Here is a 16,019-nt window from a genome sequence, read left to right as displayed (position 1 = left end):
ACTTTTGCGTTCTTTATATCTTAATGTTTATAATATTTGCTAGTCCATGATAGATATTAATAAATTTTTTGAGGAGGAGGTACCAGGCATGGAACTCAGGACCTTGTGCTTGCCAGGCAGGCACTGTGCTGCTAAGCTATATCCCAGATTCAACAAATATTTATTGATTTGTTGATTATAATCACTGAGTTAGAAATGAAAGTTATAGACTTTTCAGATGCATATTTGAGATAATAAATGTGAGTTTAGCTTTTTCTAAATCATAACTTTAGAATCCCTTGTCAAGTGAGGAAGTACTATTTGGTAAGAATTACTTGTTAGTCTAGTCTTGTTTCTCCATTAATTCTAAAAGAAAGTTTTACAGGATACATCAATCTGGGTTTGAAGTTGTTTTCTTTCAGGACTTGAAATACTTCACTCCAAGTTCTTCTTGATTTGATGCTTTGTGTTATGAAGTCTGTTGTGATTCTGACAAATTTTCCTTTATAGGTGATGTTTCTTTTCTCTAACAGCTTTTAATATTCTGTTATTATGTTGAATTTCTGGGCTCTTTATTATATGTCTGGGTGTAGATTTATTTTGGTTATGGCTAGCTAGAGTCTATGTGCCTCACTTATCTGAAGGTCACTTCCTTTTCCTGTGCTTGGAAAGTTTTCTGCAATTATTTCTGTAAATAGACTGTTAAGGTCATTTGTGTTGACCCCTGTTTTTTCACTCACACTTATTATTCTTAAGTTATGTTTCTTTTGATTGTCTTGCAGCCACTGAATTTTTACTTCCTCGTTTCTTGTTATTTTTAAGAGATCTTTCCTTCCACAATCACAAGCTGCAAACCTGTCTTCAAGGTTTTTGAAAGTCTATCTTTAGTTTCTTTCAAGGGCTTTTGCCAGCTTTCAAGGAGTTTTTAATTTCCTGTAAATCTCTTTGAATCTGTTTCATGTATTCTAAATCTTTTTTGTATTGTTCATTCAAGGTTTTCCTCATTTTTCTATGCTCCTATATTATTCCATCTATGTCTTCTTTAGAGGTGCTTAGTGATTCTTTTACTGTTTTCATTTCTTCTTTTACCTGTAATAATATTTCTGTTCTAACATCTTTTATAGCTTCATGAAACTGTTCTTTACCTCAGATGCCATCATTTCAGAAATTTCAAGTGTGTGTCTCCCGATCTCGTCTGCATTTATACCTCCTGGATCAGCTCTGCTTGGGTAGGAGCCCATAGTCTGCCTTTTCCTTCTTCATCTGGACATATTTCTGGATTCTTTAAGACAAGTGGGTAGTGGGGTCCCAGGCACTTCCCACATTGGCTACAATTTCTCTAAAGCGAGACTGTTTGTTTGTTCTAGCCAGTACTGGCTACAGGTATCTGATGGTGACCAGCCCTGGTATGTGTGGCTCACTGCCTGGTGCAGGGCTGGCTGCTGCTTTTCCCACAACGTTGGCTCCTGGATGGCTTGTGGAGTGCATGTGGGAGCGGGGCTGATCACTGCCTCCTAGCTGGTTACTGGCAGGGATCTTCAGTGCTAGCTACTGAAGTGCATGAGTGCAGTCAGTGCTGGCTGCCACCTCCAGACCCAGCTGGTTACTGGCAGGGGGCCCACAACATGGCCATTGGAGTGCATCTGGCAGTGGGGCTGGCTGCTGCTTCCAGGCTGAGCTGGTTTCCTGTGGGGAACCTTGGTGCTGGCTGCTGGAATACATGGAGGGGTGGGGCTCAATCTGAGTAGTTTCCACTGGTCTGCTCCAAGCTAGGAGCTGCTGGAGGAAGCTGGCTGCAGTTCTGGTTCTGAGCTTATTCTGATGAACCCCAGAATTGCTCCTGGTCAATGCTATCTCTTGTGGGAGGACTGAGCCCTCTGCACTCACCATCAGCCAATGCACTCCTCTGCATCCACTGCTCCCCTCCACCACCAGTCTCTTTGCAGAGGCCTCCAGGCTCGCCTGCCACCACCATCACGATGAGCATGTACCCCGAGGTTCCAAGAGTACTTCTCACACAGTGGGTCCAGCTCCAGGCAAAGGCACTACCAATTACCAACTTCTTCTTCGTTTAAGTTTTTCTTTTTTACTCTCTCTGTGGGCTTCAATTCTCACTTTAGATTCTTCCTGGGCCCAGTTCCTTCCTTCTTGTATCCCATGATGCTGTATTCCAGCATCTGGACTGTCTCCCAGAGAGGCTGTTTACTTTGCTGCTTACTGTCTGCCATCTTCCCAGAAGGCTTACCCTTTGGGTTTTTATTATCTTCAGATTTTATCCTGAATTTTTGTATGCTTAGTGAAATCTCAGTAGATATTTGCCTACTCTGTTGTAGACACTGCTGGTATCTGTGATTCATGTTCTTCCTTTGGAAGGAAATGCACACAAGTATATCAAAGGCATAGCAAAGCATGACTAGGTGATGTTAGGCATAAATCCATTGGGCTTTAGGGTCACAGAGAGAAGTCACTTTGCAGTGCACATATGGTTTGCTTTAGCTTGAGTACCCTGTCCCAAAGGCATTATTGTCTCAAAGACAGAACTCCAGCTTTGTAAATTCCACAAAGACCCTCTTCTAATTCTCTTTCTTTTGTCTCTGTGAATACCATGTCCTTCTCACAGCAACAACTGGAGAGCTGCAGAAATGCTTAGAAGCTCATCTCTCACTTACCCCACCTGCAACTTGAATTGATCTGCTAATGTTTTTAATCAGTCTTGCTAAATACTTCCTGTAGGGAAAATGAGTAGTGATGAGAAGCAATCTTGCCATTTCTTTCTTCAGAAAAATCAGTGACTGATTTCCAGATATTGCTTATTCATTGTGGCCTCACATTGTAGAAGATGGGAATTAAATTTTAGCTCTGACGATTATGGGATCCCTCAAGGGCCAGAATGTAGTAATTACAAAATTGAAAATTTGAAAAAAGATTCCAGAATCTGCATAGTGAATGAACTTCTATTGGGTCTTGCTTCTCATGTGAATTAGGGTTATTTCCATAGGAATGGTTCAATATTCTTTTCACTGGAATCCTAAAATTGTCTGATTTCACCACAAATTCTTTTATTTCTCCTTAATTTAAAGAAAAATTTCTAAGCCATTTATAGTCCTTTGACTTTTCCCAATTGTAAGGGTGTAGGCCTCCTGAAGACTTCCCAAACACAAACAGAAGCTGTTTACCTAACTCTGTACCCCACATGGAAGCACTCTGTCATCTTGGACAGTCTAACTGCTTACAAGATATCTCTTTCCTTCAAAGAATAACAGATGTCTCTGTCTTCATCTATTATTCAGAGTAATATATGTTTCCTAGGGTACTAGATGATTATGGTCTCCATATCTAATTCTTGGAAGCATCTTATCAAAAGTAAAAATTCTCATTTCCTTTATATTCTAATAAGATCAAAAATAGGAAAACATTTAATTAGTTGCTTCTCTGTACAATTTCCTTTTAATGTTTGCATAAATCCCATTTTGATGTATAAATTCCCACAGGATACCTGTGAACCTATTAGGCTGAGTCTTGCAACATTTGCAGTCTTAAAACTCTTGAGCATTTATAAATATTCAGTGCTGTTCAAAGTAGCAGAGCTATAATTATTTAACCAAAAGAAATAATAAATAAATAAATAAGATCTTTGAATTTTGGTACTAATGCTACTTATTTTTTGCTCTAGGAATTGAACAGCTTCTGTTGGTGCCCATGTAATAGGTTGTTCCAAAATCATGCCATTTTCATAGACATGTTATCTAAGCTTCTCAAAGGTGCCTTTTAAATCCTAGAAATAAAACATTGTCTATTGTTAAACAACTACATCAAATAGTGTTCTGATTCGTGTCTGTGTGTCCCCTCAAAGCTTCATGCAGTCATGGAGGTGGCTAAATCTAGCATTGTGATTGATTCATTTGTTTAGCACTGGGATTGGCAGTGTCTACCTTGTACACTTTCTGTTACTTGCAATCATCGTGAACAGCTGTCCCTTACCCATGCCACCCTGCCTTGGAGCCTGTTGAGTATGGGACTGAAACCTCCAAATTGCAAGCTAAATAAACCTTTCCTTCCTTCATTTGGGGTGTCGGGTATTTTGTCCCAGCAATGAGAGAAAAGTAAGCAAGACAAACAGAATGGTTTATTACTGTCACTCTTTATAGGTATAAGGTGTTCTTATAATATTTTAATTAAGCTCTCCAGTTTCGTATTTCATCATCAAAATACCAGCTTGGGTGGGAGGTGTAGTCCTTTGGTGGCTTGTCTGTGTGAGATACTGGTTCACTCTCTAAAACAGTGTGTGTGTGTGTGTGTGTGTGTGTGTGTGTGTGCACATGTACATGCAAAGACATACCAGGTCTGATTCTGAAGAAACATTATACACTAGAGAAGACATCACAGAAAAGGAGTACATAAGTGGATGTAGGGGAATTTGCTAAGTTTCTGTGTAAATAGACATGGGACAGACTGAATTTGTTTATGAAAGAGCTGGTCTTGACACTTTGCTCCAGTTATTTAAATTTGAACACCCCTAGTCAAGTAATATTTGTATCTGATGAAAAGAAGTAGTATCTGTTTTATTACTTTTTTATCAAATAGAATGTAGTATCAAAAGCTCTTTTCAGGGGCTTGGTACAATTTAGTTAATTTAAAATTCTGTACATCTGTGACTCTCAGTTTTACCTGCCTTGCTTAGGTTGATGTCATTGTGACCCTGGGAGGCCTTTCTGGGCGTTTTGACCAGATTATGGCATCTGTGAATACCCTGTACCAAGCCGTTCACATCATCCCTGTGCCAACTATAATAATGCAAGAGGAATCTCTCGTCTACCTCCTCCAACCAGTAAGTGAAAAGTGAATACAACCAGCACTTTGCTTCCACAGAACTTTAGCATTATAGTAGGTGAGGAGAGGAGAGAGCATTGGTTTTTCTCATCTTTTGAGTACAGCAGACCTGTTTGCCTGCCTGACGGACACTTTCATCATCTACTGCCCTGAGCCACTGACTGGTTCAAATGCAGGGGAGCCTCCAAATTTTCATCGCATTTCCAGCCGGAAGAAAAAGGAAATTCTTTAACTTCTAATTAAATTGACTAAGAATTAAATTAAGCCTTTTGCATTTTGAGCAGCTGAATGTGAATGACACTTGAGAGAAACGTCAACAGGGAAACACCAGGGTTGGCAAATATTTCATTGGAATTTTCATGTGTTTTGAGTGTTGTCAGTATAATTGGAAACTGAATTTGATTCTTTTTAAGAACCCAAAGGGAAATCTTTAGCTTTTACTATTCATAAGTTGCTTGATTATTAAATTTTACTCCCTCAAATAAATTTCTAATGATAATGTCATTCATTTCAAATAATAGGCATCAAAGAAAATTTCTACCAATGCAATGCATTAGGGTAGAATTCTTATTAAATAAACAAATTGTGTGATTGAGTTGTTGATTGCAGTTTAAAATAATCATTTGGTAATGTTTTTGTAAAGATATTAGACAATTATTTGCTTTTTTGCCTCATTATACAGTACTGCTTATGGTTTGCTTCTATTTCATTAATTATTTGCCATCTTTACCAGGCCATGACTAAAAAGCTTTTTTTTTTTTTTTTTGGTTAATATTGTGGGTCTCATGTATGCTCATCACTTTGCAGGAAATTTAGCATTTTTTCCTAGCTCTCTGCATTGCCTAGCCTTATGGTTTCTTAGAGTAAATGTAGAAGATAAGCAGAGCAACTTAGGTTTCAAACTTTATATTATCATTTTACTTAGCTAACAGTTATGCAGTTACCTGCTGTACTACATGGATGCCAGGAATAAAAAGAGGAAGTCCTATGTGATCTTTGTTCATGTTCAGTAAAGGAGATTTATGTAAAACTGTAATCGTAATATGGAAGATTAGTGCATAAAGATGATCAGAGAATAAAATACTCTGGCATTGTGTCATAAGGAAAATACCTTCACAGAGCTGGTGACATTTCATTCAGTCAGTCAGTTTAACATATATTTGTTGAATTTCAGACTGGTTTCTAGTAATAAAATGATCTAGAAAACACACAAAAATTCTTGCTTTCATGGAACATGCAAGGATGAGTAGATGTGTGCTCTGGAAGGTGATGGGAAAGTTCTTCAAGCTAGGAGCTGCAGTAAAGGACCATGGAAGTAGAGGGTATGTTGTAGGAGGTTCTTCTGTACAGCCAGAGTATGGCTTGAAGCAGAGAAAATGTCAGAAGCCTCAAAAAATCTTTTGGATCCTGACTGTGAAAAGCCCTGAATTCCACACAGTGGAAGATAAACTTTCAGACATCATGGGAAATCATAAAAGATTGTTCCTATTGGAGTGACTTGCACAGACATGCTACACAGAATTATGTATGCTAAATTCCCATGTTTCCCTACTGAAATAATGTATCCCAGTTAGTTTAGATTAGCCAGTGTGGTGACGCATGCTTGTAATCTCTGCATTCTTAGAGGCAGAGGCAGAAGATACATAAGTTCAAGCCCCATTTGTACAACTTAGTATTTTAGCAACACCAACTGTCCAAAATAAATAGATAAATAAACAGAATTTTTTAAACCTTACAATAAATAATAAATGAAGGTTTTAGTGTTTAGCTAAATGTGAGAGCACTGGGTTCAATCCCCTGCACTGCCAAAAATAGCCACTAGAGGCACAAATACAGTTAACAGCCCCAGTGCACCGCAGTGCAGCCTAGGGAAGGGAAGCTGCTAGCCAGGAAAAGGAGATGCTGTGAGAACTCAAAGCACTATCCCTGTCTTAACAGCCAGAAACTGACATCTGGAAGGAAGTTCTAGAATGATGAGCCTCATACTGTCTAGGAATGTAATGATAAGTGTGTTGTGAGTTGCGAAAGCCAAACCCCCAGTTCTCAAAATGGATTACATTTCCCTTGGTAGTCCACATCTCAAACCCTATGCCTGTGCATCCTCACTGTAGTAATTTTGATTTGATGTGACTGAAATGACTGGAAAATTTATCTTATCCTAGAGAGGCGAGTATTTTATAGAGTGTGACCCAAAGTCTCTATCAAGGGTGACCATGCTGGGCACTGACCTCCACCCCATGGATCAGTGGATTAGCAGTATAGCCTTTCTCCTTTGCCACCCTGGACTCAGGACATCTCAGTCCTCTGCTGCTTTACTAGTGTCCTAAGAAAATGCAAGACGTTGCAAATACAAATTCAAAAACCAGAGTCATTGTATTTTGGGGTTAATGCATGATTTGCTCTTATGTGGTCTATCATATATTTAAGTACTTTTAATTGTATGTATGCAAAATGTGATTAGAAGAAAAAGACAATTTAAGGCTACTAAAACTACTTCACAGATGCATTCTGCATCTGATAAGTGGGGTTTGTGCCAGTGAACTGAACTGACTGTCAAGTGTTTCCTTCATGTGAAGTCATGTAACATATCTTGTATGTTATGTACACACTAGATTGTGCATTGCATTAGGTATTGTGCATATTTTCAGGGGTCATGTTCAGAATGATGGTCCACAGGTTACTATTGATTGCCACTAGGAATCAGGTTGGGTATAGCATTACAAATTTAAATTAAAAGCATTTCCAAATATTCTGGAAGGCAGGCTAAAGACAGTCTGTCTTGTCCAGCAATGGAAAGATAAGTACTTTATATTTTTAGCTGGGTAGTGCAGTCCTGTAATTCCAGCACTTGAGAGGCTGAGGCAGGAGGATTGTTGCAAGTTCGAGACTACAAAGCGAGCCTAAGGCTAACATGAACTGTGTAACAAGACCCTGTCTCACAAAGACAAAATAAATTTAAAAAATTTTAAGAATTTATTTTTAGGGCTGGGGACAATGTCTGCCTAGCAAGTACAAAGTTCTGAGTTCAAGTTCTGGTACCAAAAAGAATTTTTTCATATTTAGAACTAGTATTAACATTTCACTGTTTAGGAAAGTAATTCTAATGATTCTTTTATAAGAAGGTTCATATTTGTGCTCCATGACAACAGTACCATGAGAAAAGTAGGACAGATAATATGTAAAGGGTTTTGATTTGGCACTTCTTCCATTACACTGCATTTGTGGTATTAATGCACTAAGGTACAGATGATGAACTCTTAAAACAAGTCACGACCCACAGCCTCATAATTATTCACAGGTATTGTGTCACTGACAGACCAGAGGAAGGATATGTGTGTATGTGTATATATTACTGTAGAGGCTAGATAGACAGATTGATACAGATAGATAGATAGATAGATAGATATCCTGATGTCCTCCAGTATCATTTTCAAATAAGATCCATGAATGTCGTTTAAATACATTCCCAAATAATAAATGATTTTTTTAAAAAGTATAATAAAATTGAAATATAACAATAATCTTTTCCATATAAGCTTATTAAATGTGATTACCATTCAGCTTTGCTATGGTACAATAAAAGTGATATATTTAGTAGAAATGTTAAATATCATGAGTCTTATCTTTAAGCACAGTGTCTTTTAAAGTTTTTTGGTAATTATAGATTACCTGAAATAAAGGATACTGATAGGAGAAATACATCATCTTACTCTTACGGGGCCTGTTTGGTAATTTTTTAGTGCTGTAATGTGTGAGAGAACTTCAGCAATGCCTATCAGATGAATGTGAACTGGTTGCAATAATCCTAGGTTATAAAACTTAAGTGTTGTTCTCTTGCTCTTTTAAAAAATCAAACAAAACAAAAGAAAAACCTAGCTTCAAATTATCTTAGTATTTCTTTTGGAATTCTACATGTGCCCCTCTCATGTGGCTAAATTGCATAAATAATCATTTTTCATTGATTAGTATTATTAGCTATGCAGTTCACTTAAAGTCACTTGGCCTATTCCAGTCTAATATTTACATTATTCTTTCTTTATTTTCATAAATCTATATCTTTATTTTCATAAATTATAATTTTCAGTATAAAACAAAGATGCAATAGTGTAGTTCTATGTAAGCTGTATGAATATGATTAAGCTTTTAGCATGTAAGTGTTTTGTGTTATATCTCAGCATATTTCAGTTGTGATAGGCCAGAATATCATTATGAAGTAAAACCGCAGTAGGTAGCACTCCCCTTTGGAAGGAAACAGTCCATCATTCATTTGAAAATGGAAAATTAAAAAAAGTGAATACTGACTTCTCCCTTGAAAGTAAACATTCTTCTTTTACACCCACAAATGTGTTCTTGATAAGATACCATTACTTTTCGCAAGCAGGAGCCTTTATGGAGCAGAAAGAGACCTTGTGGACGTGGAGCGTCACAGATGTCCGTGGCTGGCTGTGCTACGTTCCTGTTTATAACCCAGGGCTGTGGTTAGCATGCTGCCTGTGCAGACTGCAAATGGCTCCAGGTTTCCATACGCATTTTCTCATTTTCTGGTCCCATGCCTCTCAGGAATACAGAAACATTAGCTTCTGTACACTGAGCATAAATTATCTTTCATCTCCAAGTTTTATGGCAATTTGTAATACAAGTTAATAGGATTTATGACCAGGAAATGAGATGTCCAGAAGTTAATAAGGCATGCCTTTTACATTACTGCAAGCCTTGTTTGGTGATTCCTATTCAGGGTCCCAGGATCGGATGTAGGAGATTGTCATTTTTAGTCTCACTTGAACACACTTCTAAATGTGTTGTAAATGTGTCTTCTTTGTAATCTTATTTTTAACTGCTGCTTGCTTTTCCCCTTGACTAGATTAATTATTTACTAGATAATTTCTGACATTTTATAAATTCTACCTTTGTAGTTGCTGGTTATCAATATGACAAAATGTGTCAGTAGTCTGATAGAAAGAAACTGAATATTCATAATATAAATTTGGCATGCATGATGGTTTCTGCTGAGACCTGAGCTGCCTCCATGTACCCATGTGTACACATATCCAGTGCAACCTCATCAGTGAAGCACCCAAAAATGAGTATCAGCATGGTTTTGAGTGGGGGACATGGATTTCTCAATTCTAGAAGGTTCTGAGATCTATTCCCTACATTTTTTTTTCCTTTTCATGGAATAATCACTATTATGTTATTCAGTTTTTCTGTCTTGTCATGTACATTTTGTTTCTGCTTAGTCTTTTATAATCTCTAGTATAAATCACATAGAAGTGTAGAACCAAACTGATTCACAAAATTTGTTTGAAAGAAAATGGATGCTGACTTTAAAAAGATACACCTCTGCATATATTTGTTGCACTATTCACAATAAGTAAGCTGTGGAATGAGCCTAGATGCTCATCAACCAAAAATGGATAGAAAACGTGCTATCTATACACAGTAGAATATTACTGTTCCATAAAAAAGAATCACATCCTGATGGAAGAATCTGGGAGACATCATGTTAGGCCATGTCTCCTTTCTAATGTGGATGCTAAAAACAATCTATCAGGATGTGTAATAGTGAGTGGGAAGGATTGGGGTAACAGGGAGAATGGAGGTGAGATAACAGATATTCAGACCCTTAGAAATAATAAGTCCTAGTGTTTTGCAGGGAGATATATCCATATCTGTATCTGTATCTCTATCTCTATCTCTGTATCTGTATATACATATATATGTATATAGAGAGATATATCTGTATATATAACTATATACATATATAGTTAATATCTATAATATGTATTATAGTTAACATCTATAATATATAGTTAATATTATATATTTATTATAATATATCATTATAGTCATAACTATATTTAGATGAAAAAGTATAATATATCATAATATAGCATATGTAATGCATAATATAAATATTTTATTTCTATGTAAAATAACCCATAGTAGTTTCCTCTTATGTATGCTCCAGAATAACTAGAAAAGAGGAGCTGAGAGGTCCAAACAGAAAGGAATTATAAGGAGGTGAAAATGTTAATGGCCTTGATTACAGTAGTATACATTTTACACAAATAATGAAAAATCACAGTGCACCAAATAACTGTGTACAATTATTTTATTTTAATCAAAATTTTTAAAAGTTTGAAATGAAAATGTTAACTTCTCTGATTTGATCATGCATACTATATACATATATCAAATTATTACACTGTTCACCACAAATTTGTATAATTAAAATATATACTTTGTAAAGAAGTAAATTGATGTTTGAAATGAAATGGATTTCATATGATGACACTCTGATAGATTTTTTGCTGTCAAATTTATCAATGTTTAAAGCAATTTCCCTTACCTAAGAATTAAACTGCATGCTCACAATTATTTATTTTTCAGGGTTTTTTTGTTTTTGTTTTTGTTTTTGTTTTTGTTTTTTGCTTTCATGGTTTATTGCATAGAATATTTAAACAACAGACATCCTTTGGGCCAGGGATTTAGGAACAAAATAATAATGATGATAATAATAATAAAAATAGACATCCTTTAAGCACTGGCATTATGATAGGTAGTTAAAGCACCAAATTAAGAAACATATTTCTATTCTCCTGCTTACAGCTCACTGGAAGAGACAGAAGAAAAAATTCAAAAACTGAGAAATATATTGTAAGAAAACACTAGATACTCAGGTGAAGGCTTGCAAAATGTCTAACTCAGATTTGGCACAGGTTTGGCTGTGATTCATAGACAGGTTCTCAGGGGCCATGCTTCATGGCCTCTGGCCTGACACGGAATTAGCTTAAGAAAGGAATGAATTAGCGTATGGGAAAGGAATCTAATGAGCCACATCAGTGAGATCTTCAAAAACTTAGCACAGTTGGAGAACAGCAAACTGCTTGATCTTGGGATGCAGCCACAGGTGGGCTAGGAGAGCCTAGGCTTCTTCACTTTCCCAGTGTGATGGTCTTTATACTGAGGGGAGAGGTTGGGTTCTAGGCTTTTTATCAGAAGATAGCATTCGCTCAGCATTTTAGATAGTTTATTTTGGTAGCAGTGGAAAATGCAATCATTAGTGAAAAGATGGAGGCCAATTGACTTCTAGAAATCCAAGGAAGAAATCATGTATAACTAAATTATGTAGAAGTAAACATAATCATAAAGAAGTGATGTGGTTCTTTGGACCATGTATTGGAAAGTCTTCATTGTAATAGTAATAGGGGGAGTTCGTATAATGCCGTGATGCTGAACCTTTTAGAGATGAGTACCCAGACTGCAACCCCAAACCCACTTGTTATTGCAGAGTGCCAACTTTACAATTAACTGTGAATACTGAAGTTTTAGTTTAGAAAGCAGAACTCTGACACTCATGACATCCTCACAGAGAGAGCTCTGTGTGCCCACTACAGCACATGTGCCATAGGGATGGTCTAGGTTGTAGATTAGGTTACTGAGTAATACAGGAACAGATAAGAATTGGAAAGTGCCTCGCTGAGTGGAACAGAAAGAACCTGATTGCTCTTTGTAACTGAGAAATGTCTAAAAGAATGTGACATGGCCATACCTTGAGAATCATGTTCTGTACCCAACGTGGGCACATACATACACATGCACATTAGTATTAGCTTCAGAGAAAGGACTCATCACTGATGTTTCCAAGGTACAGAGTGAAAAGGGCAAAGAAATAGAGCTAAAAGGAAGTGACATCACTGAAATCAGTGGTTTAGAGTTTTTAATAGGCAAGGGGGTGGCTAATTAGGAAATTAGTTTAGTTTTCAATAACCAAGGGAGTGGCCAGGCATTGTGGTACATGCCTATAATACCAGCTAATAGGAGTCTGAGGCAAGATGACCACCATGAGTTTGAGGTCAACCTGGGCTACATAAGTGGGTTCAAGGCCAGTCTGGATTACATAGTAAGACTCTGTCTCAAAAAAAGGAAGGGGGGAGGAAAAAAAAGTAAGAGAGAGGTTAGGATGACAAGAAAAAAAAATATAAAATGAGTTTCACATCTAGGGTGAAATCTGAGAAGGCACAGTTCACTATGAGTTGGGTATTAAATGGGAAGGGCTGGGGAAATACTTTTTTCTTGTATTCTTATTTCATTGTCTTCTTTTAGGAGCTAACCTGGGAACAAATGATGGCTTAGGAAATTAGGTTGGTGAGATGATTCAAAATAAACAAAATCACAGGATGTGTGATTGGCACAATGCCTTTATTTCTTCTCAGCATGGCCAGGTGTAGAGCTGCTGTGCTATAATTTTGTAAAGTGGCTTGCATATTTGTGGATACTGATTGTATAGAGAAGTACTTTTCAGACTATTTTTAATTCATAGTTGTTCCAAAAGAATAATAAAAGACTCTCCTGGCCCACCCCAATATCTAGAATTCTTTTATTTTATTTATTTATTTATTTATTTATTGGTACCAAGAATCAAACTCATGACCTCACGCTGGCCAGGAGGTGCTTACTCCACTGAGCTAAATCCCTGGCAAGTTCTACAGTTCTCAAAAGCCCTCCACTGATTCTCTTCCTCAGCCTGTTTGGCTGGGCAGAAGCCATAGACCTCAGGGTTAGAGCTTTGAAACTCCTTTGCAGAACTATACCTCTTGTTTTCAAAAATGACTGCCACTGTTCTTTTCTCTGTATATTTGAATTCACTATTCTCTAGATCACATTTTTTTTTAAAAATCCTATTTATATCATTGGCTGTCTATGCAGCATTTCCAAACCAACCAACTCCTTGAAACTTCCTCGATCTGGGTCAGTTTTATTACTTTTTGTCTAGTCCATCTGGGAGAGTATCTCAAAACACAATCAAACAGATGGCTTATGAGCAACAGAAATCTATTCCTGCCAGTTTATGAGGATGGAGAGTGTAAGATCAAAGTGATAGCAGGTTCAGTTCTGGTGAGGGTCCATTTCCTGGATCTGAGTGGCTCCCACTCTCTGTGCTCTGGGTGGAAGGGATCCCTCAGTTTACTGGAGCCTCTTTGATAGAGGTATTGTTCAAACCTGTGTGGGTAAAACCTCATGATCGCATCAATTCCAGAAGTCCTTACCTCCTAATATCGTATCATTGGTAGTTAAGTTTCATGTATGAATTTCAAAGAAGAAAATAACTTTCATAACAAGCACTTTTTAAAATATTTTTCTCTCCTGTGAGTCGCAGAGTCAAATATAAAAAAAATTAACATTAGTTTTCTCATATACTAACCCGTAAATATAAATACATAATTTTGATCAAAGATAACTAGAAGTTATTACAGGTGACCTGTTAACTTCCCAGAACTGAACAGTAAGTTTTAGATCATCAAAATGCATCACTCCTATTAACAAAATGTTCACTTTGCCTTGTCTTGCAAAGTGGTGACCATTTGGGCACCCCAAATTGGGAATTAGCCCATTACTTCCTTTATATTGCTTTTAATTTGACATTTGCTTTTTTCTTAGTTTGTTGGAAGCTCATTTGAGGAAGAACTTGCTCTTTTCAATGGCTGAGAGAGTGTTACTTCTGAGAAAATAGATGCGGATAGTCGGGGTGACGGTGGTGTGTTTTAAAGCCACCTGGGCCCGAGAATATCTCAAGGAAAAAGAAGTGAAACACCACCCTGGTACCTGTCACTCACCCACACATATGAGTTTTTTGACCTTAAAGAAGTCTTTTACCAAGGGTGATTTAAAGAAAGATGATCATCAACAGACCTATGATGATCCCTCAATGATTGCAAAGTGGTAAAGGAAGAGATATAAAATTCAATCTCCATTGAAACTGTTTAAAAAGTTATTTGTGCATTGGCCTTTCACTTTAAACCATGAGTGACAGGGAATCAGTTTTGGAGACTTGATGCAATCTATAAGAATGCACCGTGCAGGTAAAACAATAGAAAAGATAGCATCAGCATTTGTCCGGATGCTGTCATCATAATTTATCATAATCAAATTCTAGGGGAAGTAATGGAATATTGGATGTGGGATGTCATTGCTTTCCTTCATGCCCTCCCATAGTCTTCCTTGGCAAGGACACTAGTACACTGTGTCGTGTATATTTAGTTCAATTGAGCATTGCTTCAATATCTTCCTTTGATTGAAAACAAAAGGTTGCCAATGCAGTATCAATGAACTGTGAAGTGATTGGAGTGTTACCAGCAGCGAAATGAAATGAGCCTCTGGCAGGAAGATTGGCGTAAGTGAAGTTTCTATATAAAGATCTCCATACAGCTCCAGCTGGGTAATGCCACTTCTTGGCCAATTAAGAGTTCCTCACCCTGAATTTGGGAGTATGTTAGTGTTATTTGTTCTGTAAATAATCAAAACTAAAAGTAAGGAAAATGTGGAAATATTATACAAATAAAATGAAGGTGAAGTGTGTAGGAGGTTAAGGGTATTTAATATTTAGATTGTATGTTCACCTTGGATATTTTCAAATTCTTCCAAGAAACAGTGACAAGTGCTCCACCATGCAATACATGTTACAAACAAGTACACCCCCACACAAAAATCTTAATTCTTTAAGTGCTGAAAATGGAGTCAGTATACTGTATCTCAGGTCTGTTGGGAAGAATAGTGAAAATTATTATCTAGTGTGTCTTTCTAAAGTTCCACATAGTTCTTTGTAATTTTTTCCTATGCAAATTATGATATTTGAGTGAGATATGTGCAGAATAGTTGAACTATGAAATTTTTAAAAATCTTTAGGATCGGGAAGCTAGCTTCAGAGTAAACACCAAGATGGATGTGCACATGTGCAGAGACAGAGAAAAAGGAAGAGAGAAATATACTGTACTATAGAATAGGACTACAGATGTCTTTAATGCCATATTGTTTTCTGAAACAGTCACAAACTGCTGATACAATATTAAGCAAACAGGATGGTCTACATGTTGTAGGCAAGCTGAATTTAATATCTTAGCCAAAGTTCTTGACTACCAGGCAGAATTTATAAAGTGGCCTTTGGGTCTAAAAACCGGGGCTGGGGATTTAGCTCAGCGGCATAAGCGCCTGCCTTGGAAGCAGGCAGTCGTGAGTTCGATCCCCGGTACCAATAAAAAGGAAAAAGATCAAAAAAAAAAAAAAAAAAAAGTGGCCTTTGGGTCTAAAAACCTAGAAAATTATCAAAAATAATAATGTCTTCTGGGGGCTTATAAAGCCATTTTAGCATACAGGTTTTCTTCACTATTGTCTTACCTGATTTTCCTTGCAACGCTTAGAGTAAGCAGGGT

At 37.0% G+C, this 16,019-nt stretch overlaps 1 protein-coding gene across 8 annotated transcripts in view; it reads left to right on the top strand.

The window, feature by feature from the left end:
* Positions 1-16,019, top strand: part of Tpk1 (thiamin pyrophosphokinase 1) — a 344,321-nt gene that overhangs the window by 201,477 nt on the left and 126,825 nt on the right. For 6 of the 8 annotated variants that reach the window (XM_013158945.3, XM_063250660.1, XM_063250661.1 and 3 more), the window contains one exon: positions 4,661-4,807. The exons of the other annotated variants lie outside the window; for them this stretch is intronic. In XM_013158945.3, coding sequence (XP_013014399.1) covers positions 4,661-4,807 — 147 coding nt within the window. The remainder of the gene's footprint in view (positions 1-4,660; positions 4,808-16,019) is intronic. 8 annotated transcript variants of the gene reach the window in all.

The sequence above is a fragment of the Cavia porcellus genome, unplaced genomic scaffold, assembly GCF_034190915.1.
Source record: "Cavia porcellus strain 051 isolate PalLab524CR breed Dunkin Hartley unplaced genomic scaffold, mCavPor4.1 scaffold_6, whole genome shotgun sequence".
In the NCBI taxonomy this organism is placed as follows: Eukaryota; Metazoa; Chordata; class Mammalia; order Rodentia; family Caviidae; genus Cavia; species Cavia porcellus.
This window is presented reverse-complemented; position numbering and strand designations above follow the sequence as displayed.